Below are 24,525 nucleotides of genomic sequence, written 5' to 3' on the forward strand. Positions count from 1 at the left end.
AGTTTTTAAATTACTTAGTAGGGAAAAAAGAAGAGAGCTGAGAAAATGCTGAAGGAACAAATGCTACAGTGCTTTGGATACAAGCCCCAAAAGTACACAGAGTATACCTGAAGACACTGCCTGATATCTGCTGGTTTACAAGCTTGCTACAGACTTTTCTGAAGCCATTTATTCCCAAATCCTCACACAAGTGCTCCATTTTGCAAATGCCATGCTGCAGATGCAGCTCCCATCACAGAGCTGCCCTTCAGCAGAGGATAATGTAGCTGCATGTTTACACGTCCTCCCACTCAGAGGGAACATTCAGCTGCATTCACTCAAGGCTCCATCCTTACTCTCTGCAGAGCTCTTTCGCCATCACAGCAAATCAGAGCCAAAACTATTTGAATATCATAAGTTTAGAATTCCACAAATATTTTGAGTTTGCAGAGGTAGTAATTTTAATGGTTCTTAGAAATTATTTTAAGGCAACCAACAGAGATCAGGAACGCCATTCACCTTTTCCAAGACTTGATGAAATACATTTTAGGCTATTTGTAGCAGACATCTTGTGTGTCCCCCTACCTGTCCTCACTGACAGGGACAAAGAGCTGTCCAGGTAGCCAATGCACAAATCAGCATTTTTTATACTACTGAGGAAAAAAGGCCATGGAACATTCTGCAATAAGGGCAAGAGGAAGCTGTATCGTGGCATTTGGAGCTCTGCACTCTCCTTCCAACAGACAGATTCTGAGATCAAGCTTTGTAGCTGTCCCAGAACAGCCTCGACTGAGTAATGGGCTCTGTGGCAGGAGTCATGTAACCCTTGCTCTTATCTACTTTGTAATAATTGCAACCTAAATATTAAAGCTCATTCCTGCATCTGCGTTACTTTCATGTCCAGAGAAAATTAAGCATCTCAGTCTTAATCTAAATCTAGCAGATATTGAAAACAATCAATTACTGTCTTTCTTTTCTTTTTTTTTTTAACTGCTAAGTACTTCACATCATTATTAGGCTGAGCTCATTCTTGTCTGTCCTGAACTAAATGAACCAAGCTGTTTCAAATATTTCCTGCAAGATCACATTTTTCAATTTTTTTTTCCTCCTGCATTCCCTGACGCTTTTTCAGTTCTTCTACATTTTGTTTAAAATGTGGTACCCTAGACTGGGAACATTACTTCAGTTGAGACATCATCAGCACAACATTTTTAGAATATTTATATTTTTTATAATATCCTAATTTGTAGAATATTTATATTAAGGATCTTTAATTCTGATCTCTTGATGTTTACTTTTTCTTTTCTCATAAATATTTGGTAAAGTTTAACAAATAATCTAATCTACTTCTAGAACTAAGTCATTTAAATATGTAAATCTACATTTTTTTATTCTATTATCCATTTACTGCTACAGCATTTTGCAAAGCAAAACACACAGTTTTTCAGATTCAGAAGACGGAAATAAGACGGGATTGGATCTTATTGCCCAAAAATGAGTTTGGAGCCATGCCATATCACTGCTTTTCCACAGGGACAACCTGAAATGAGCACTGTTATACTAAAAGTGTAGATCCTGAGATGAAAGCTAATAAACTCCCATCTCCAGAGAGATTTCACCCTCAATGTTTCTAACAGGCTCAGACACAGCAGCACAGCTTCCATCACAAATCACTTCACACTTTTGGTATTTTCAAGCAAAAGAAAAATAAGAATTGACTTGGTATCTCCTAGTGAGGAATAACCCAGAACATCTTCCTAGTCCTTAAAAAAACAGACTTAGCACCAAAAACTTTTCAGACTTTCCTCATTGTATCATTATTCATATATTTTAAAAAAATAAAAAAGAAGAAGAAGGAAAAAAGAAAATGAGGGAGAGTCAATGAGAGGCACAACAACATTTAAAGAAATTCATTCTAAGCCACATAGAAGATGCTTTGGGGATTTTCAGGCACACACAAAGCTGTAAATTGATAGGGAGTTCTGCCACAAATCAAAGTATTAAGTATTTCCATTAGTTCCCTCTGCTGTGGGAACAGAGTGAGCCAACCCATGCAAAATCTGACGCTATATTTTCTAAAATGCTGTTTCCCAATGGAAAAAACAACAACAAAAAAACACCTCCCAAAACAAACAAAAAGGAAAAAATCACAAGGAAATTTTTCATTTAATGTTTATAAGCCTGTATATCATAGCTACCATGGTAAAAGTGTTTGTAATCAAGAAATCCAGTCATTTCTAATGACAGGGTAATAGCAGAAAATGAACAGAGAGAAGTATTGATTCAATTATTTAATAAAGGTAAAATATTTATTTTTCAGTAGAGGAAACAGAATTTTCATCTACTGATAAACAGAGATAAAAGCCACAATTTGTTGTCTATAAAAATTATTGACTACAACAAGTGGAAGACTGAATACAGGGAATCCCCACAGAACTGCCCTGAATTTATAAAGCTTAGTAATGGACATCTGCCACTGAAATTATTTGTCTGCACAGATTTGTTTTTCAGATAAAGGATCCTGAGAAAGCTTTGTTGTCCTTCCAGCAATCTCATGAGAGTATTACAGTAAGCACAGTACTTTTTTCTAATCTCTGTGAAAAACACTCTTCCCCATCAAAGTCAACAAAATATCAGGACATTCTACTCTGCAAGGCATTTGCAAAAGCAGGGAAAGCACACATATTGTTGCATTCCTACCTTTCATATAAAGGCTCATTACATTGCTTTGTTTACAGAAAAAATTTCTAAATTTTCATTTTAGAACAAAAATTGAAGACTGCAATACATCCATGTTCTTTACAGAAAATGACCAATAGCATCTATATTGAAAGACACAAAGTTTAAACTGAAACATAATGGCTTGCCACATTTGTATTTCCATTTAGAGCTTACAAAAAGTCAATCAAAATTCAACTTCATTATTCTCTAGTAGTACCATGTCCAAACAAAACCTGGATCTTTCTTGAATATCAAAGTAGCACATTTAGTGACACTACACATAGCTTATCTCTGATTAACAATTAACCATTACAATAATCTAACTTTGCTGCCCAGGAGACAAGGACACACAGGCTTTAGTCAAGCATCCAAAAAAGGATGCCTACTTTTATAAATTGGATCTTTTAATTTGGCCAGTAGTGGCATAGCAAACACAATCTTCAGAGTTGTGGTATGTCCTGAGTTTGTCTTACCTCAAATGTGGCTGCATGTGCTGCAGATCATGGGGAAAATGAGCAGCAACAGCAGCCACAGTAAACCACAGCAGAGGAGAAGGTGTAGGAATCAAAAGCCAGCAAAATAAACAAACCAAAAATACAAACTTGACACTTTTCTCCAGCGGAAGCTGTGGTTGCTCTCTTGGACTGATTGCAGAGGGCTCCCTCCATGTTTTAGGGCTATGGACACTACATGCTCAACTTTTTTCCAAAGGCTGTCATCCTCATTTCAAGATAAAACACATGAGAAAACACCGTTAATGTTTGGAAATATAGTCCACTGAAGGGAAAATAATTTAATCAGTTCTCATACTTAAAATGATAGCAATGAATTCATATTTATGATTGCAGCTTCAACCTTGTGCAGCATTATTTGACGTTATTATCCAAAGGACCCAACAGCTCATCTACTGCCTTGTTCTGCTTGATCTGCAGTCAGGGATTTATTTTGCTGGCAGCAGAATTCTTTAGCAAAATGCCCCTACAATCTGATATCTATTAGATCACAAGGATCTTCCTCCTCCACAAATTATGTAGAACTGAAACCCAACTGACTGACCAACAAACCCCAACAGCAAAGTAGAAGTGCAGAAGCAAAGAGCAGATGCTCTCTGCCATTTAATATACATATTAATACTAAATGTGTTGGGATACATCTGTCAAAGTCCTGGATTCTCTAAGAACAAGTGGTGAGGAAAGCCCAAGAATTAGATAAATACAGGTTAAATTCTCAACACCAGCAGAGAACTACCTCAAAAAAGGAGAAGCACTATTAAACTGTTCCACACACTGATTCTGTATGGTGAAATGAACTGAGAACAAATGCAAATGAATGTAAATGCCTGAATTGTGAAATGTCACTGACTTCAGCTTCCCTGTTCAGCCCATGGAAAGGGACAGGACTTCACCACCTGCTCCAAAGCATCCAGTGGAGGAGTTTACCTCTCTCCACACTCCTCCTCCAAACCATCTTTCCCAAGCAATGGCTCTCAACATGTGAGTTGCTTAATGTTATGCTGTACAAATACACATCTCAGTTTTCCTAAAGCTGGAAACATTAGTCTGTATACCAATATAAGATTTATGAATACAAAAACAATATTCAAAATGAACAAGAAACTCTGGAAAAACACAAAGTCGGGTTTTCACCAAAATATGAAAAACATTTTGAGGAATTTGCTAAATGCTACTGCTGAAAATAATATTCTGTGGCTTATAATAAGGAGTAAAGGTTAGATAAATCACTCTCCTGCCTGACAAGGAAAGCATCTATTTTAGAATGCCTCAAAAATTTGGTTGGTGTGTCATTATGATGACATATTCATTTTCCCCTAGGCCTCCATATTAAAATACAATTTTATAGATGGTATCATAAATTTTAAGGACTGTATATGGAATTGACATTTGCCTGAATGTTCTTAAAAATAATATGAAAGCAATACATATGAAAAAAATAGGAAAAATATGTACAAGAAGAGCAGAGCAGATGTACTTGTGCTACTGTAACATCAGCAGATTTCAGTATTTATGGAACTTTTACAGTATCTGTCACTTCTAGAAATATCAATAGTTCAAATTACTTTTGATCAAGTACTTGAGAGTCACTTTGTTAAAAGAGAGAAGTGCATGCAAACCCAGTTTAAATTCATTTAAAAAAACCTGGATGAAATGTTGAGGTCACATAGATAAAAATATTAACACACCAAAAAAAAAAAAGGGAAAAGGGGGTGAAAAACAGAGTTTTTGTGTCATAAAGATACATATTTTCAGAAATAAGGTGCACATTTTCCCCCTTGAATTTTTAAAAGAATCTTCCATACTTAGAGCCTAGATCATCAGAAATCTCAGTTACTGAAAATTTGGTATGTTCACAAATCTTCCTTTTAAATTGCTATCCTGTAGAGTCTGATCTAAACAGTAAGAATGAATACCTGAAGCGTGACCAGCCTCAGTATAATTTGTATTTTAAAAGTAATATGAGATTTTTGTTCTTTCCTAATTTCAAGGCACAGTTTGACTGTCTTAAACAGCAGGCTCATCAGGGTCACTTTCCTCTGGCCAGAACAGAAGCATTAAAAATTGTGTGCCACTTCTAACAAATCAGTGATTAAATTAAGTCCTTACTATTTCTTAGCTTAGCTTATGAATATGAACCTAGAAGGAGATGCTAAATCTTCAAGCTGATTCATTCAAAATACCTGAGGCCTTTTAGCATTTTGACTAGGAATATTGAACATGGAATAACTGAATTTATTGCTATACTAAAGTTGGGTTTTAAAATTATATAAAAGGGAGAACAAAAAAGTGATGGATGAGGTCACTTGCAAAAAAATCTCTCTCTAACCAGGGTTTGGAGAAAAAAATCCTTGAATTTGTATATGGGCTGGTTATAAAAATAAAGGATCAAGTTTGAAAAGTTAAATACTGGAAAAGTTAAATACTGGATCATTGCATTACTTGGAACAGTTTCTTTGGGAGAATAAAACATAGTATTCTTCTTTGCATAATGAGTATTTTTGGTAAGAGCATTTAAAATCCCACTGTCAGTGAACAGAAGAGGACTGACTGCCTTTGCTTCAGTTTCAGTAGAACTCCTATACCTGATACAAAAAATTGCTAACTATATATTAAACATAACTTAGTTCATATATACATACACATATATATATAAATTAGTGCCATTTTTCTTTTTATTCAGGTTCATAAAGGGTAGAGCCAGAGCTATGGCAATGCTTAAATGCACATCCCAGGAAACCACCTTCCTGTGATAGAAAATGACTGTAAAATGCCTTCATCCTCATGGAACTGGAATACTTTCATTTCTCAATCATTTAGCTACAGTGAGCTTCTCTTACTATAGTATTTTAGTTAAGCTGACATAAAGCATTGAGGACTTGCTCATTTTTCAGAAACTACAGGTCTGATGTGCTGGCAAAGCTTTTTATCTTTTTAAAACAAACAAATTCAGCTACTGCTTTATTTGAATTGACAGGCCACAGAAGAGCATGTGCAAGGAGGGCTCATTTAGTGTTTTCTATTTGCTAATTTCAACTTTGATAAATAGGAAGTCCAACACAAAACTAACTATATTTTTTTTAAAAAGGCAGAAGAGTCTTCTTTAGATATCCCTTCCTTGTACTTAGGTACCACACAAACAAAATGTTTTTGCAAATCTACATTTGCAACAATTGGTGGGGACAATACTAAAACTCCTGCTTTGCTATCTACTTACATCTAATATAACACACCCAAAGAGGGCATGGCCTCTCCACTTGGGAAGCATTTAAGACCTGAGTGGACACAGTTCTGGGTAATCAGCTCCAGCTCAGATTCTGTCATGATTTAGTCCACTAGGATTGGAGCAGATGATCTTAATAGATCAATTCCAGCCTCTACAATTCATGTAGTTTACTGGTCTGCATGAAATGAGTCAAAAACGATTCAGAAAATTCGTAATTTCAGCTTTTCTAAGCAGCCTTGTATTAAAGAAAAATGGACTATTCCTCCTCATCTCCTTCAAATTCTGAATTTTCAGTGATTGTGAGACTAAGGACTTTGCCTGTGCATGGTGTAATCCTTCATTTTTCTGACTCAGTGTCCAGAGCTTTTTACTAAGCCTGCTAAGGATTTTTCCAATGAGGCCTGAAATCCAGATTCTGCTTGTTCAATGAAGAAATCTTAAGAGGACTTGACAATTTTCATCAGACATTTTCCTCAGCATTCTTTAATTTTTTTTTCTTTTCCCTAAGAAGTTTATGTCAGTTCTGTTGTGTTTAATTAAACATATCAAGGAGCTAATTTTCATGTTTTCAGTGAACAGTGATGGCCTCTTTCAACAAGAGGGGCTTTTAAGGTCCTATATTGTACTAAAGCTTTTGCACTAAAATGCCTCTACAGAGAACTGCATTTTTGAAGGTTCACATATTTTGTCAACAATCTCAAAATCTCAAGAGAGAGCAGTTTTTCAATTTTTAGACCTTGCTTTGCTCCATGATGACTCTTTATTGCTTGCTTCCATCCCTGTATCTTCTTCAGAACTTTCTAGGTGAGCAGTACCTTTAATAATTTTTTAAACTAAAACATACTCATAAAACCATCATCTCTTGCCAAAAATAGGAAATAAACACACACAGAGCACATAGAAATCCTATGTTGCACTTATCCAGATGCCTCTATGTTTGCCACTTGAGTCAACATCCAACTCACCATGGAATCTCAAAGAATACAAGACTGGAATGCTGAATTCTACCAGCATTTAGCAGAAATATACTGCCCTTCACATGAACATCATAAAACACAGTTCCATCTTGACTTGCCTCAATTTTAATCGCTAAATCACTATCTAAATCCAGATATTCTATATTAGCTTCATCTTTGCCACCCACAGGAACACTAATTTTCCAGGAATCTCACTAAATTTCAAGACTGGGGTCTGGGGTCATTCTTCTATTTTCAGTTCTTGTTAAGAAGAAGAAGAAAAAAAAAAAAAGCCACCATCATTTACTCTTCATTTTGTAACTGGGGCAGTTTGAAGATGCTCAACATTTCAACGTAATCTTGATATAGAAGACATGGTCATAGAAAACACTTAGCTAAAGAAATTTTGAACATAAATGTGTTCAAATCTAAAGAAAGTTCCGCCTGCAGTACTTCTGTAACTTCCCTCCTGCAACTAAAGTGAACTCTGTATGGACAGCAATAAATATGATGCTACTACAGTTATATTAAACATTTATCTACACACCTTCTGTAGAAATTTGCATTCATTTAAGTAAAAAAAAAAAAAATCACAATCTCAATTGCAAGAAGCAGGAGAGGTTTTAGAAAAAAAAATTACATGGGCTTTTTGCCAAGAAGCAAAGACATTCTGACAGGGAACTGGTATTAGTATGTACAGATGGTGAAACAGCAGCAACACTCAATTCCTCTGTAGTAACAGTTGGCAGACTCACTGATTTCAGGATTTTTTGCCTATTTTATGCAGTTGAATCTTTGTTATTTGCATTAAGCCTTAGACTTTTATATGAAATCTGTTATAAGTGATGGGTTTCCAAATAAAAAACACAAAACCCCAACAACAAGAAACAAAAAAATCCCACTACAAATGAACAACAACAAAAAAACCCAATAACCCCAAAATAAAACAAAAAACCCAAAACCCAGTCTATAGATTGTGCAGTAAGAGTCAGTTTTGTTCCTTTTTTCCCCTCTCATGGACAGGAATAACTCAGTTTTCCATTTTATAACAATGTTCTTGTTTCTTTCTGCCAGATTTAAACTCTTGTAGTGATCTGTAATAAACAACATTCTGGCACAGCTTAATTTTCAGTCAAATCCCTCTAGGGAACACAGTGATTTAACATGAAATGTGTATCCCGTCCTGCTGCTTACTGTAATCTACTCAGACCAAATGGGGATAAGGAATACTTACTTTACACAAATTAAAATGAGATGTTTTGGCCAAATTTGAACTCTAAAGGAGGTATTTGAAAACATTACCCATAATCTTACTTTAGTCTCCCAAGTCAAGCTAATAAAAACTTCAAACTTCTCCCATTTATCACTGCTCCAGTTTCTGCCACCAAATCCATTTTGCTTAACACAGAATATTGTCAACCTTATAATAAAACCTAAAAATTGAACTACATGCTGGGTACTTTCTTGAAAGTTTTCTGAGGGAAAGTAGGACTGACAAGTCACATTCATGATCTTAAACAGAACAAGAATACAGCATACACTTCTTTGTCTCTGAGAGGCTGCAGCTGGGTCAGTGATACTTTCACAGAAAAAAGTTTGTATGCATCCAAAGTGACCTCCCCCCAACAAGAAAATCACCTGAAAGCATGCAATACAAGAGGGAAAGGAAAAATTATTCAAAACGAACTCTTAAAAATGTTTCATATTGTAAAAAAAATATCTAGCACACAGTCTTTAAAGTTTACAGAAGTGGAAATAAAAAACCACTGATGTTCTTCAGAGTGAAGGTACACTGCTCTTATCTTTCATGGCATTATGCTTTTACAGATACCATGGAAATCTTCATGCTTTGGCATTAAAAAGCTTTCAACACCCTGTGTTTATTTTAGATAGAAAGTATGGGCCCCAAGCAATTTCAAATGTTCAGTAATAACCAGAATTATTGGGGGAATGGAAACAGCACTTGCTTTTCTCTTTTACAATTACTAAAAAACAAACAACCCCAAAGCTTGTTGATGGTGTATTAGAAGTAATAATGTGTGATACCTTCTCAAAGTCAAAACCAAACTGCAAATAATTGTGAGAAAAAAAAAATAAATATCGGGATGTCTATTAACCCTACACATTTTAGAGATGATTGAAACGTTCATCATGAAACTTTTTCTAAATCCAAACAACTGAGAATTCTAGAAATAATGTCACCCTTCTTCCTGGTACAGTGAAAACACTCAATTACATTTTCAGCACTTTGCAGGTAACTGCATTGACATTAGGTTATAAAGGCTCTTTTATGCTTTAACAGGAGTATGAAGTCAAAATGAAGATTTCATGAAGTGTTATAGAGGAGTTCAATAATTTCTGAAGAATGTATCTTGTGGATTGGAGTCAGAAAGCTGCTTTCCTATTGACCTTCCAAAATCTTTTCTTATCAATGTAAATATTCTGTGTTTGAGGAAGCATATTTGAGATTTCCCATTTTAATGGCACATTCTTGTTCTTTCACTATGGTATTCAGTGCATTTTTAATAGCATTTTAAATACAAGAGAAAAATAAGGTGGTTCTTGCTTTTGTGGTAGGTATCTAATTTTTCCTGAGATAAGAGAGTTTCTGGCCAAATAAATCATAAGATTTATCAAAATTCTTTCCTTCTTCAAGGTCAGTAACCATTGGAAACTAGGAAAAACATTGGTCAGATAAGCATCTGAACTTGAGCTAGGAACATCCAACAATTTCAAAATTACTTACTCTCATTTTGAAATCAGTGTGTTTTATCTCTATTCTGTAGGTGTCACACTTCACCTTTTTGTCTTTAGGTACTGTTATACTCTTGGCTGACAGACAGTAGAGCTTTGTTATTCAACTTCTATGCTCTGAACAAACCACATCTCTGATAATCTAGACAAAATCACCATATTGTATTCTGTTATAAAACGATCCTGATATAGGAGAGAAATTTCAAACTTGAAGCCTGGGTGGAACATTTACACATCAGATTGTGCTTTCTTATATTTCCTTTTCCTTATCATAATAATCTGATTTATGATGATATAGAATTGTCTCTACCAAAAAATGCTTTGCAGATAATGGTCAAAAAGTCAAACTCAATAGCTCACAGGGAGGTTTGAGAGTCAATTAATAAAGGATCAAGTTCTTGGGAAGAGAAGCATTTTTTAAATACTCTCCACACTGAGTCATCCAGTTATATCTTACAGGTGCAACTGCATCCTTCTCTCTCTTCTGAAAGGATTTGATATTTACACCTGCTAACCCAAAAGAGAAAGCAAAGAACTCATAAACCAATTAATAAAAATTAACAACAAGAAAAAACTACAACAATTGTACCTGCAACCACTGGAGATTTCCTGTCATCCAGAAGCTGAATAGCAGTACTGGCTGTCACCACATTGCTCTTGTTGGCAGTTTCTGTGAGGTGTATTAAGGGGGGAAAAAAATTGAAACCATTTATTGCAAAATGAGGAAATTCAGGTTTGGTTTTTTGTTGGTTTTTTTTTTTTTTCTTTTTTTTTGGTTTTATTTTTTTTTCCCTGGTTTTAGATAACAGTCTATGTGGATATAGTGTTCAGAAAATAAAACAGGGAACATTACATATGCACAGAACATACTGGCACTGGCATTTTAAATTCCTCAGCATGCCAAAAACAAGCTTAAACACTGAAATGAGCCATCAGATTTTGCCTCCTCTGCTAAAAGGGGCAGCGAAGGTGACAACTGGCAGGGCTTCTCAATAGTGTGGACATTTACCCTGTTGGGCTTGTGCTGCTTAAAATACTTGTTAAAATGTAGTTCTACCTGTGCAAATACTAAATGAAAAGTGTCACACCACACTTTGGGGTTTCACTTGCCCCCCCATGAAGGACACACCTGGTCAAAGAACCAGTGAAGTAGCTGCAAATTTCAATGCTTAGTTCAGATCAATATTTGAGATCAGCTACAAAGCCCCCTCTGTACTGACACACTTGGGATCCTTTCAGCATCATGCATGGTTCAGAATCCAAGGAATGACAAAATTACAGACCTGTGCTGAATGGGATTGAGTAGACAAAGCTCCCAGGTATTTGTTCAGCAGCTCTTCTGTACCAGAGTGGAAAATGGTCAGCATTAAAAATGTTCTCCTTATCTTCAGCTGTCAGGAAGTCTCTTGAGAAAAAAAGAGAGAAAACAATTTTTGTTTGTTTCATGGCACACAATAGTTTGTAGCTTTGAAAGACAAAAGAAAAGCAATCTTTTACAAAAGAAAATGGTTTAGCGCAATTTTTCTAGTAACACTTGCTCAACAAAAGAGTTAAATTGAGTTACTAATAATTATTTGTGACACACAATAACTTTTGTTGTGAATGATGTAAAAAACAGTACCTCTAAGTCCCACTGAAATTGTTTTTACTGATTTGTATAAATAAAAATGCTTAGACTAAAAAGCCTTTTTCTTCAGCAAAATATAAGAACTGTGAGCTGCACAACATGGAAAAGGCACTGGAGATTTGCTAGTTGGTTGCCACTGGCATTCACTCTTAGGTAGTGAAAAAAAGGTAATTTTACAGCCTATGTTCAAAATACTATGTAGGGGGTGGTAGTGGACAATCAAATACTTTATTCCTCAATAATTTCAGCAAATTCTGTTGACAGAAGAAACGTTATGCCAAGAACAAATATAATGTCCACTCCATTGTTCTGGTTTTCTGTCTGACAGTGACAAATTGTAGTGCTATTGATGTCGCCTACTTGCACAACAATATCTGTCTTCAGATAAGCCTGTAGAACTTTATCAAGCTATTTTATCATAAATATCACAGACAGATTTTTTTTTTAATATGCATAACACCTCCACTAGATCACGTTCTCAAAGGAAAACAGGAAACTCTTGTATGATGAGATCTCCTGATTGCTCTTTCACCCAGTCCAATTCTGTCCCTTGGTTTTATTCAACACCAAAAATATTTTCCGCCACAATGGCGCAAAATCCCTGAAAAAGCCTACAGGTATTTGTTTTCAGGTGGTGTAGTAAAAGGTGTAGCATATTTGTAATTTCTCTGAAGAGAGATGTGAGCCTGGAAGTGTGTGCAGGGAGAGCAGATTTATAGGCTACAGGTGTAAAATAGTTCATTGTTCTAAATGTTCCACACAAAGAAATAATTTAAGGGATCTTAGGATATCTTTCTAACTTGCTCTGTGTGAAGGCTTCATAAAATAAACTAATTTTTTCCTCTCTTTTCTCTCCTGGCTGCCAGGCACAGGTTGTTACTCACTGGTTGGTCAGCTGCTCTGGGCCCACAAAGAGGTTGATCCGAGAGAGTCCAGTCCGTGTCCCAAGGAAAGCAACTTCCACCCCCTTGTCAGAGTTCCTGAAACACAGCAGAGCACAAGCAGAGCCAAAGCTTCAGACAGTGAACAGATAAAGCTGCTTCACTGCCACAGAAAGCACAAGAGTACAAGATTACTTGTAAAAGATTGTCTTTAAGATTATTCTAAACATAGTTCCCTTATTTATTGATTCACTTTTAAATGCTGGTTTTCAAGTTATAGTCATCTGGGTTTTGACTAGTATGCAATGTAGAAATGCTATTTAGCCTAAGAATCCATAAAAAGCCAAACACAATAAATTTTGTAGGATTTGTAGGAAGGGATTATATGGATAGAGTAATAGAATAAAAAGGTGTGCCATAGCTATTACAAACTATTTAATAACCACTGGCACGCGGTGATTCTGAGATGGGCAGGAGTTCCAGGTCTTGCTCCCAGTCCATTCAACATTTCTGTGCTATATTTAAGCTTCAAGTCATAGCTGTGACTATTGCCCAGGTAAGCAAACATTTTAAAACAGGCAGCTGAGGGTTAAGCTTAGCTGCCATCAGGACAAGTTTTAGCCGCTAGAACTTGGAAAAAAAACCAAAGCAAGCAACTTAAACTTCCTGAACTCCTCTGCTGCACTGTTATCAGTACCAAGCTATTTTAAAACTAATTCTTGTATGGCTGCAAGAACTTCAGTCCCATTACCACAAAACCAGGGACCAGAGCCAATTTTTTGTTTCATTAATGAGATAGAATGAAGCAAAGTCAGAATCTGAAAGGGCTTCAAAAGTCTCCTCCTGGCATCGTTACACAGATGTCCTTGTGCTTTGGACCTGTTATTTCATTGTGTAGGATGGCACCTTGCACCTTTCAATGGCCACAGTTTATTAACATGCCACAATTTCTTATCTTTATCTTCCCAGAGAAGGCTGGATAGCTCTTTGATGAGCTCTTATCATGTTGCTTTTATTCATTCAGGAGAAGTACATGCTATACAGCAAAGTATTTTTTCATTCAACTTTTAGAAAATGGTTGAAATTTAGGAAAATCTAACAATTTCTTATCTTTATCTTCCCAGAGAAGGCTGGATAGCTCCTTGATGAACCAGATCTTATCATGTTGATTTTATTCATTCAGGAGAAGTACATGTATTTTTTCATTCAACTTTTATAAAATGGTTGAAATTTAGGAAAATCTGATCAGGATAATCTCCAGAATTGCCTTTCAACCATTGTATTTCATGCAAACTGCTAAGCTTAACACCTGTTTACTCTGATATGGATAAAAACTTGTTACTTAACACCTTAGTACATCATAGCATAAATGAATAAAGTAGAAGATATAAACTCTAAAAAGGACTGGCTAATTTTCTGACTCTCCCTAACAGGAATCTAGATCCCAAGTAGTTCTGGAAAATAAACAAATCAAGGATTAAAGAAATTATTTTCCAGTGCAAGTTTTTCTATATATAATTTATTCTGAGACAAAGTATCAATTTTATCAATAATTTTGATAAATTGTGCATTAAATTTCCCAAGTACCCTTTGTTAAAAATACACAGAAGTATAAGTTGCAATTAGGATACAATTTCACCAGTTTTATTGTGGAAATTTCAGCTAATCATCATTACATAATCTGCAAGATAAACACTTCAGATTGAACTCAAACTTGGTGGCATTTAGGATCAGACATTAGGATTTGTTAGACATTCCACCAATTCATTAACATAACTAATAAAAAGACAGCCATGACTGATGAATAATGATGGACACAAAGATAACTTACTCTGATTTATTCAACGCTAGACTGGTCCAATAAGCTTCAATTGGTGCACTCACAACAGCATCAAACAAAACTTCCTGGATCAATTCTTTATCACCTACAACAGAACAATAAAATCAGTAAATTCATGTGCATATGAAGACCTTTTTTAGATGACTAAACAATAGGATTTTCTTACATTTTACTTTATCTGTGATATGCTTTCAAACTTTTTTTCAAACTTTTCACACTACAAAGCATTTACTACCTAATATTACACTGTATTTTACCACAATGCAGTTTTTCACATATAATTTCATCGTATTAGCAACAATTTTAGGTCAAAATACCCGATGATACTCCATATAACTCTTTCATGTATATATTATTAATGCTTATGTCTGCATGTGCCATAAGGTTAAAGCAAGTATGTCTAGTAACAGTCAAAAAAGCTCTGCATTTCTGCAAACATACAGAATGTGCACCTATCTGAATTTTTTATTCTGCTTTGCAGTTGAGAAATGCTAATTACATATGCATCTTCCCTAAAATACTCATGAAATATCAGGTATATTCTTTAGAGGCGTGATCCAAGGATTGATTCCCATCAGTTCTGTTTAATTTATAAAACCAGATGGGGTGATAATTTTGCATAGTACAGCTACACCATCTGAACAGACACATAGTTTACTGTAAAAGTTGATAGTTTTTATCATAATTAATACTACTACTAATAGTACATAATTAATTATAATAAAAATAATACTTTTTTTGATACCATGAGAAAAGCTCAAAACTATATGAAATTGCAAAGCAACTTTAGCTAAGCAATCCTATCACTGGTTGAACTAAGTAGCTTTGCATTTTGTAGAAGGTTAAGTATGACAGTTTTTAGCTGGATAAAGCCTGCAAATCCACATTTAACCCAGTACTTGCATTGGAGCAGGGGCTCCTTCCCTGTGAGGTAGCGTTTGATTGCTTCCAACTGAGTCATCTGCCGGTGCTCCGGGTGCAGGTCAGTGTTGCAGTAGGACCTGTGAACACGTTGTCAAAACAGTAAAAAGCTATATGTACAAGCACAATCTTTCTTTGTCTTTGAACATAAAGAATTGGGCTCTGCAGGCACAAACAATATGAAACCAAGGAGGGTAACAGACACTAATTTCATGCTTTATTTAAGGCTTACCATTCGTCTGCTAAAGATACATCAGGGTGTTCTAAATCATGTAAACCTGTAACAGGAATAATAATGGGTTATTTAGGGAGAAGTCTGGGTAACAGATGGTTATTTGCATACACTCCATAATATAAACCCTTCTTGGAAAGTGCGTTATTACCATAATGAAATAAATCACAGTAAACTATGTTCAAATACACTTTAGGGTCTAACAAACTGGCAAAACTAGTTAAATCAGATCTAAAACCGAAAAGGTAAGAAAAAAAAAATTGTGCTGATATGTTTAACTCATGTGAGTTACTCACATAATATATTTAAAGTTTAGAAGACCATTTCAGCAAAGACAAATGCAAAAGGGTAACAGCCTCCTGTTCATACTCCCTTGTTCTCTTTGGCCAGTAAAATTCTTTATGCTGAAATACACAATTCTCATTTCATGTGAGCTGTTCTCCTCTCTTATAAAGAAAAAATTTATTAAGGACAATTCCCTCAAAACCTAAGCATACAGCCCATGAACACAAACAGCAATTTATGGGATTGTTCAGAAAAGGTTTTTTGTACTAACAGGTCACACATATGCTTGTAAATAAGAACTATATCATTAGTTATATAGCACAATAAAAATGTACTTTGGCAATTTTAAAAACTCTTAAACCACTTATCAATAGACAATAAGTAACCAGGGTTCAGAAGGCAGCATCTGGGTCTAACCCCCTGGAGTACACAATGAACAAGGACAGAGCAACCGTGACTAAGGAGGGCAGGGAAACCAAAACTGGAGCTAAAACTGTGATCGCTGGGGAGGACAGAGAGATGAAGGGAGGGAGAATCACTGAAGGTAAGAGTGGGAACTGTTATGGTTCTGTTAACATTTCTGGGGTATATCTTGGATTCAGACTGCCTGAGATGTGTGGCTGGATTAAAGAACGTCAGTGAGAGGGATGTAGGGAACAATCTGGGGAGGGAGTAGTTCCAAGTCTCCTGTTGTGCCTCCTTTGTAGCTGCTGTGCAGATACTCAAACTTCAAGGCACTTATTTTCATATCTCTCCTGAGTAGAAGAACATATCCATGTCCCAAAATACAACCAAAGAACAAAGCCCTGAAGAAATTAGCTTCTTGTTTAAGAACGCTGACAAAATAAGAAGGAGAATCGGAAATAGAGACTTCAGCATAAAATCTGAAAGCATTCTTCTATTGAAACATTTTTTGCTCAGCAGCTTCTAAAATTTTCAACCTTCTATTCAACATTCTGAAATGCCTCCACTCTTTCTTCATCTCCAGAAACCTTGCCAAACAACTTTGACTCACACAGTTGACTCCTCCACTCATTTAGTTGGGGACCTATCAAAAACCAAAACCAAAGAACAGTTCTTTCCCTGGGTACTTCTACTACTATTATAAACAGGTAAATCCTTGTAGCTAATGCACATACCAGTTACAGCTCTGAAAGATTTCACAATGTATAGTCTGTGAACAAAACCAACAGCCATTACAGTGCTCTTAGGGGTTACTTCATTCAGAAAACACCACAAACAATTAACACTGGGCTATGAGTTGTTCTCTGAAGTACTGAGAGAAGAGGATGGAAGATAATCCCATCTAAAGAAGACTCACAAACAGTCTGACTATGCCTGAAAGCCTGTGAAGTAAAAGATCTTCAAAGAAAAAAAAGTCTAACACTCTTATGGAATCTGCAGACAAGGAACTGCCAAATTAACAATAAAACTACTGTGTAAGCCACATGAGAAGGTAGGTACCTTACCTTCTTCTACAGTTACATTTCCTCTGAAGAAGTATTTTCCATGTCCTCTAGAGAGAGCCACACCTAAACTGTGCAGAGAAATAAAGCAGACCTTGAAATCTGTGAGACAAACAATAGCAGACATTCAGAGCTATTTTCATTTTTAACATTTCCAGCTCATGTTCTATGATTAACTTAAAAACTGTTTGTTTCCAAACCCTTACCAACTATATTTATTGTTCAATTAGTTGCTTCAACGATGTCTCAGTTCTGATGTGCCTGCAACAATTGGCTGTATTCATGTGTGCTTAGAGGTGCAGTAAACCATTATTTGCTGGCAAACTAATAAATGAGCCCCTCTAAGCTCACTGCTGTTCACCCAGCATGAGATTTCTTCAGCTGAGCCTTCAACATGACCATGGCCTTACAATGAGGGAGACAATTTTTTGTAAATCAGACGAAGCTGTTGAGAAACTACAGAAGTGTGGGAATTGATGGCACTACTGACAGGAAAAGAATTTCAGATGTGACAACAGCATCATGACTCCTCCTGGACTAATTTTTCTGTGTTTCATATTTTTAGCTAGCATAGCTCTTTTGTATTGACTTCAGCTTCATAAATTCTCAACTGTTACACACTGTGTTTTGGTCTGGTTTTCAGTCTACCATTTAAAACATCCAAGTTTAATGAAGTGGCTGGGGGATCCCATGCCTCTTGCTATCGAACACAAACACAGAATACCTTCTGGCATTCATTCATTCATTGAAGGGGATTATCCTGAGCTAGGAATCTGCAGTAATCAGCAAGACTGCAAATGCAAGTACATGGAGAGGCACCAAATCCAAGAGCACGCAAGCTGCAATCAACAGCTCAGTCTGGGAAAGGGCTGAACACTAAACATCTTTGACACTACAGTGTGCAGTTGTCCCAAATCTACCCAACAATCCAAAACTAGATACACACCATGTTGAAAAAGGAGTTTTCCTAACTATAATTCTGTCCTTAGCACCATAACTCACACTACATGCATGCACATAGCCCGATTTCTGTTTAGCTAACAGTGCAAGAGTGCCAGTGCCAAAGAAAAAACAAACAAATAAACAGAAAAAGAAAAACAAACAGCAACCAGAAAAAAACTCCACAACATGAAAACAAAACAAAAAACCCACTGAGTATTACCACCCATCAGTAAATTTTAACATGCATTAGAGGTCAGAGGAATGTGCCCGTAGTTTCTCTGTGTGGTAATGTAGCTCAAGTTATGTGAAACTCTTCCATTGAAGAAAATTTCAGTTGAGCATCACAAATGCCAAACTCCTGCCTCAAGTGCAAAGTACAGTTAGGGTTCTTTTGTTAGCGGATTATTTCTAGTTCAAATAAGAGCATTTTTGAAGTGACTACCTGTTTTTCTTTTTCTTTCCTCCTAAAATACATGCAAAAATTACCAGCTTACTTGGTTTTAGTTATAGAAATCCACTGAAGGTTGTTCAGAGAAAAAAAACATCCAAACCTCAAATTGGAAGTGAAATACTATCTCATTTTACATTACATTCTTGTTGTGGAAAAAAATAATAAAATGGGGCTCAAGATGTAGTTACTTAAATGGATTATAGTATTTATAGCTCTCCAAGTACTTGCGAAAGCCTTTCCTTCAATGTAAACCTCAACTGAATATTTTTTCAATGAAACGTAAGCCATGACAAACACTGTGAGTTTGCCTGTGTGAGCTTGCACAAACTTTCCATCCCTGGAAAAGCTGAAAGGAATGCTGGTAGGCTCCTTCTCCTTGCTATTTTCGGCATTGTCCAGGGATATTTCATTGTCAGCCTGTGCTGATGAGCTTTTAATGAGTTCACAAGGTCTGTATAAGCACAAATCCAATGAGTTGGGCAAAACATCCATTTATTATGGCCGGCTCTACCTGAATGGAGTACCCTTGATGTCTGTATAATAGTAGTCATTTGTCATCACCAGGACCCGCTTCTAGATTCAGAACAAGAAAGTCAGAAGGAGAGAGGGGAAGAAGTTAGTTTGCTATAAGAAACGTATAAAAGATCAAGTGGTTAGTCACTGACATAATTAGAAGCAAAGTTTACATTCAGTGAGTGAAAAAAAATATATACTGCAGGGAACCATATTTATAGCAACCTTAAAAATAATTTAAAAATTATCTGCTTGATTTATGTTTAGTTAGAATAGTATTATAGACATTTTACCCCTTTGTCCACTGTCTTCTTCACTTCCATGGAGAATTTTCCTGTTTTCCGGTTCACCATTGCATTTCGAAGCTGAAATGAAGGAACTGTGTGTCAATTCCTTTATTTACTTTTTCTGTAATCCTTTAAGCTCTGAGCTCTCCAGTACACTCATCTGGCTTAAGTAGCACTCAATTTTCTTCATTCCTTCATTTCCAATAATTCTACTATACACTGGAGAACCCATTTACAGATTTTATTAGTGACTGTATAGGCCAAGGCTCCTGCCATACTATTTCAAGCTAAGGTACATAAGATAGGAGCTCTCAGCATCCTTCATAGTAAAATACCTTTTTGTGTAGTAATCTGGATTTTATTTGGTATGGACAGTGTGACTACTATCCTGCATGGCAAGGCAAGGACTAGATTCCTAGCTGGATTTAGCTGGTTAGACCAGGGCCCAGTGTTTAAATACATCAACAATGACGCAGATAACAAGAAAGCAAAATGAGAGAAAACCCCTTATCTTACACTATTTATTCTGATAAGAATCTACATTTGGCTGCATCCTTAATGAGCACCAGAAACTTTATCATAACTGCATCAAAAATTAGCACTAGACCATGAAAACCAGAATGGCAGCCCAGGGGATCAGAATGTGATCCAGGGGGAACACACAGCCAGAGTGCTTCTCAATTCCCTCTGGTTGTCAATTGGTGTCCAGGCACCCCTTAAAAGGTATTAAATTTTAGCTCTGTAGTGGAAGACCTAGGCCAGTCAGAGCTTTAACAATTGACCTGGACCTCTCCACATCTTCCAAAAGACATTTTAAATCCCCTTCAAAAATGTGTTTCATTGCTTTATAAACCAAAAATTCAGAGAAGCTAGGGAAAACAGAAAAGAAATGAAAAACAATGATTTAGCTGCTGCTCTGCAAATTAAATCTGCTACTTTTTAGATCACCACTACAAACCCACACTCTTTTCCTGTAACTTTTTTTTCCTGCATGAGCTACAGTCTTTCAAACCTGGGAGCTGCAATGTCCCCGGCCCATTATCCCTCAAAACTCTGCCCTTAGCACACCTTGGTGCTCCCTGCCTTCCTCCCAAAGCACACACAACCTCTCTCAGAGATGAACGTGCCATGATGGTGAAAAGATTTAAAAAAACCCAACAAGCATCCCCCACCCTGTAAGCCAAAATGACCATCAGTGTCCCCAAGGATGAGGACAGGGTTCTGAGCTAAAACTGAGGAAAGACAAGACAGGTGTTTTGAGAAATCCTCAGCCTTCGGGTTTTGAATTTGCCTATTCATCAGTTCACTTTAGAGAAGAAATAAAAAAGTTGCTGTTTAACAGTTACACCATCCATAAATGGAAATATTTAATTTGAACACTCTTAGATTTACTAATGGAAGAGGTGAGTTATTTTGCTTTTTGTGGGAAAAAGCACCAACAGATCTTCCACAGCTGTAGTTTTCATTACGATTTGAAAATTCCGCTATTACAAATCAATTTAGCATTTAAAATGCAAAAAAAAATATTGGAAAATTGAGCATTTTTATGTCTCTTCTATTGCATATCTATCTAAACACAATTTTGGACATCATGTTCCTGCTGAATAAATATCTCCTCTTCCACAGTACCTCATGCCAGATTGAGCAATTCAGTTGAGTTTTAATGAGAAATTGTGAAGACAAACATCAATGTGCTCTGCAGGCTGAGTTAGAATGGAGGGGAAAGAGAATCACCAAACTTGCCAGTGAAATATCTAGTTTTATTCTCACAAACAAGTTGAGCATGGCTGACCTATCAAAAACTGCAAACTTTGCAGCTCTTTAAATTTAATTCTAGGGCACCTAGATTTGAATTAACAGTCTTACTCTTCTGTCAGTGAGTGTAAAAGAATAATTTTTAGCTGGAGGCATATATAAAATAAAGCATATATTTTACTGTAGATTTTTTTTAACAATACATAATAGGCAATTCTGGAAATAGTTTCCTATTTTAAGTTTTGTGGTTTTGGACTTGGAGAGCTGGTCTTAATTAACCATCTACTTTCTAACATTTACAGAACAGTTCCATTTATCTTTAACATGGTTTTCATTTTTCTCCTATTGGTGCCTGCAGTTGTCTAAGACCCATTCCTCCCACAAGCCTCAGGCAAGTCATAGATTTACTAAAAGGATCTCCAAACTCTCAGTAGTGTTTAAGATCAAGACTGCATGTGGGATTTAGAGTTTTACTTCTCTTTTTTTTTTTTTTTTTTTTTTTCCTGCTTGCTGTGATTGCATTTCTTGGCTTTGTAATCTGGTTTCTCAGCTCTTCTGCAGTTTCATCTCCCTCCTCAAATGCATAAAATAAGCACTGCCTCAGTTGGCTTGAAGCCCCAAACATTCATTCATGGTCTTTTTTTTATTTGGAAAAAAATTATTTCATTCAGCTAGAAATTATACCAGAAGAATTTTAGGTGAGTTAATAAGAAAAAGGTTTCTATCCAAATTGAAACTTCTCCTCTTTGGTACTGTGTATTTGCAAATGTTGCTGGAAGACACTGTTAACTTAACAAGCTCATGCTAAAATCTCTATTTCTAATAAAATGCCTTAACAGCAAGATAGCATGTATTGTTAACCTGGAAAATGAGCTGATATATTTATGACAACGATATTTCACAGTGAAAAAAATTCTAACCTTAGTTTGGCCACCTTTTCCTCATTGGATCACTGAAGAAAACCCATGTCTTCACCTTTCAGAGTAATAAGCATTATTGCTTTTTCAACAAAATATCTTTCAATCAATTCCTAACAACTCAGTTTCACTACTGCAGCATGAGATCATTCTATATTCTTGGAAAACTATGTAACCATGAAATTAATGTGGCAAAAAGTAAGAAAATATCTTAATCAGCTTATATGTAAGTGTTTCATGGGAGAAAAAAATACCAGTAGTAGTATATGTTATTAAAAGCAGCTATATGAATACATTAATTCTTTGCCTCTGCAGTTGAATAAACAATGCTTTACTACTCAAGCTTGGAAAAAATCAAGAACATCAAATATAAGGCCTTGGGTGAAACAGTCATGTGTAGCTTGTTTCTGTGTTACAATTAAAAATTCATTTTTAAGAAACATAGGTGAAAGAAAGATTCAGATTAATTGTATGTATATATTTTTTATCAAAATGTGAAATAAAATTTTTGCAGCCTTCAGATAAGACAAAGCTCAATTTTTAAAGAAACTTTCAGAAAAAGTGATGGAGCTTATGCATCAATCAAAGACAGTACCTAGAGAAAGCTGAATCTGGACTTTCATGTGTACTCAGGTAGAATATCAATTATAAATAAAACTTGACATTCAATGTCACAGAAATAGCTCAATGTCCCATTATCTGAACCACTGAACTTCTACTGAGACATGATTAAAAAAGTGAAAATTAAGCAGAGAAAATAATGGAAGAAATATAAAGGAAAAAAAAAACCAAACCAAGGAGAAATAATAATAAGAAAACTCAGGTTTAAAATCTGTGTAACTACAACAATAACATTTGAAAGGACAGAAGAAATTTTAAAAGGTTATTAGCAGAGAAACTGGTTGAATAATAAAGGATCAAAGTTAAGAGAAAAAGCAGGGTATAAAACATGAGGCCAATGAGATTGCCGAGATTGCCAAGATTGCAGAAGGGTGCTACAAAATATGAAAATCTTATGAGGAAACCTTAAATAGTGTGTGCATAGAAAATGACACAAAGCTATAAAAACATTGAAAAAGTTTGTGTGTGCACTCCAACACAAAATTTCAGCTTAGGAAGTGAAGTGGCCTCTGAGGAGAGGCTGAGGACAATCTATCACCTGGTGAAACAGACCTTGCCTAAAACATAGATGAACTGCTCCACTATTCACCAAGGGGGCGGAGGGAGCAGGGAATGCAAGATATATATTTTGTAAGGGAGAAAGAAAATACAGACTTCTGTCAGGACAGAGATCAAGAAATTAGGATATCTGAAGACTGACAAGACTCCAGGGGCTGCTGTACGTGATCCATCCCAGATTTCAGAAGGACATGACACAGTAAATATGGGAACCTTCAGTGGATATATTCAAACCTCTCTGGAAAAGTAGAGGTACGAGGGACTTGAGAGAAGCTAGCACAGGACTGATATTTGAGAAGGGATCCAGGAGACATCTATGAAAAATACAGACATGCAGTCGTGACTTTGGCAGGAGGGACCTTATGGGAAAAACTAAATTACGGGACAGAAAGGTGAACACCTGGAAAGTTACGATTTAATTAGGGACAGTCAGTGCAGATTCACACAAAACGAATCATGCCTAACAAATCAGATTTATTGAGGAAGTGACAGAAAGAACAGGCAAAGGTTAAGCCATGGACATAAGGAAAGCTTTTGATACAGTACTGCAGAAAAGGCTAAGCCTGAAAGGTAAGAAAGAATAAGATAAAGAGCAAACTACAGAGTAGATGGAGCACTGAAAAGTTTGGTTAATGGAGAGCATTGTGTGATAGACACAGAACTGCTGCTCTTGCAGCTACCCATGTGTCTGAAATTAGAGTTTGGAGTGAAACTCTGCTCTGCACATTGGTCAAAGAATCCAATTTTGTTTATGCATCTGATGTTTTTCGACTTTGTACATTAAGTAAAAACCTCCCATTACTTCCACTGAGGAAAAAAGGATCTCATGGAAAGAAGTTCAGCTAATTTCTGAGTTTCATCAGTTGTCTGGGCCAGCCCTGAGGAGACATTCTATTCCTGTTTCTGGAGCTATATTTGATATCCAGCACAAATACACAATAGGATGCATGGAGACTGCAAGGGTGATGAGTTTTACCAAAAATACAAAGAGTCTGTGTTTGTGGTGTATGCATACATAAAGAAAAAGCAATGCAAAACAGTTATAAAATTCTGAATTAAATAAAAGGGTCTATTGTCCTTC

At 36.0% G+C, this 24,525-nt stretch overlaps 1 protein-coding gene across 1 annotated transcript in view; it reads right to left on the reverse strand.

Annotated features, from left to right (window-relative positions):
• CACNA2D3 (calcium voltage-gated channel auxiliary subunit alpha2delta 3) overlaps positions 1-24,525 on the reverse strand; it is a 389,621-nt gene that overhangs the window by 69,504 nt on the left and 295,592 nt on the right. Inside the window, exons 19-27 of the mRNA XM_041463788.1 lie at positions 19,600-19,671; positions 19,305-19,366; positions 17,404-17,471; positions 15,650-15,695; positions 15,400-15,497; positions 14,488-14,581; positions 12,660-12,755; positions 11,432-11,553; positions 10,738-10,818 (exon numbers count right to left, since the gene is read on the reverse strand). Coding sequence (XP_041319722.1) covers positions 10,738-10,818; positions 11,432-11,553; positions 12,660-12,755; positions 14,488-14,581; positions 15,400-15,497; positions 15,650-15,695; positions 17,404-17,471; positions 19,305-19,366; positions 19,600-19,671 — 739 coding nt within the window. The remainder of the gene's footprint in view (positions 1-10,737; positions 10,819-11,431; positions 11,554-12,659; positions 12,756-14,487; positions 14,582-15,399; positions 15,498-15,649; positions 15,696-17,403; positions 17,472-19,304; positions 19,367-19,599; positions 19,672-24,525) is intronic.

This window comes from Pyrgilauda ruficollis, unplaced genomic scaffold (assembly GCF_017590135.1).
Source record: "Pyrgilauda ruficollis isolate IOZ18807 unplaced genomic scaffold, ASM1759013v1 scaffold10, whole genome shotgun sequence".
NCBI lineage: Eukaryota > Metazoa > Chordata > Aves > Passeriformes > Passeridae > Pyrgilauda > Pyrgilauda ruficollis.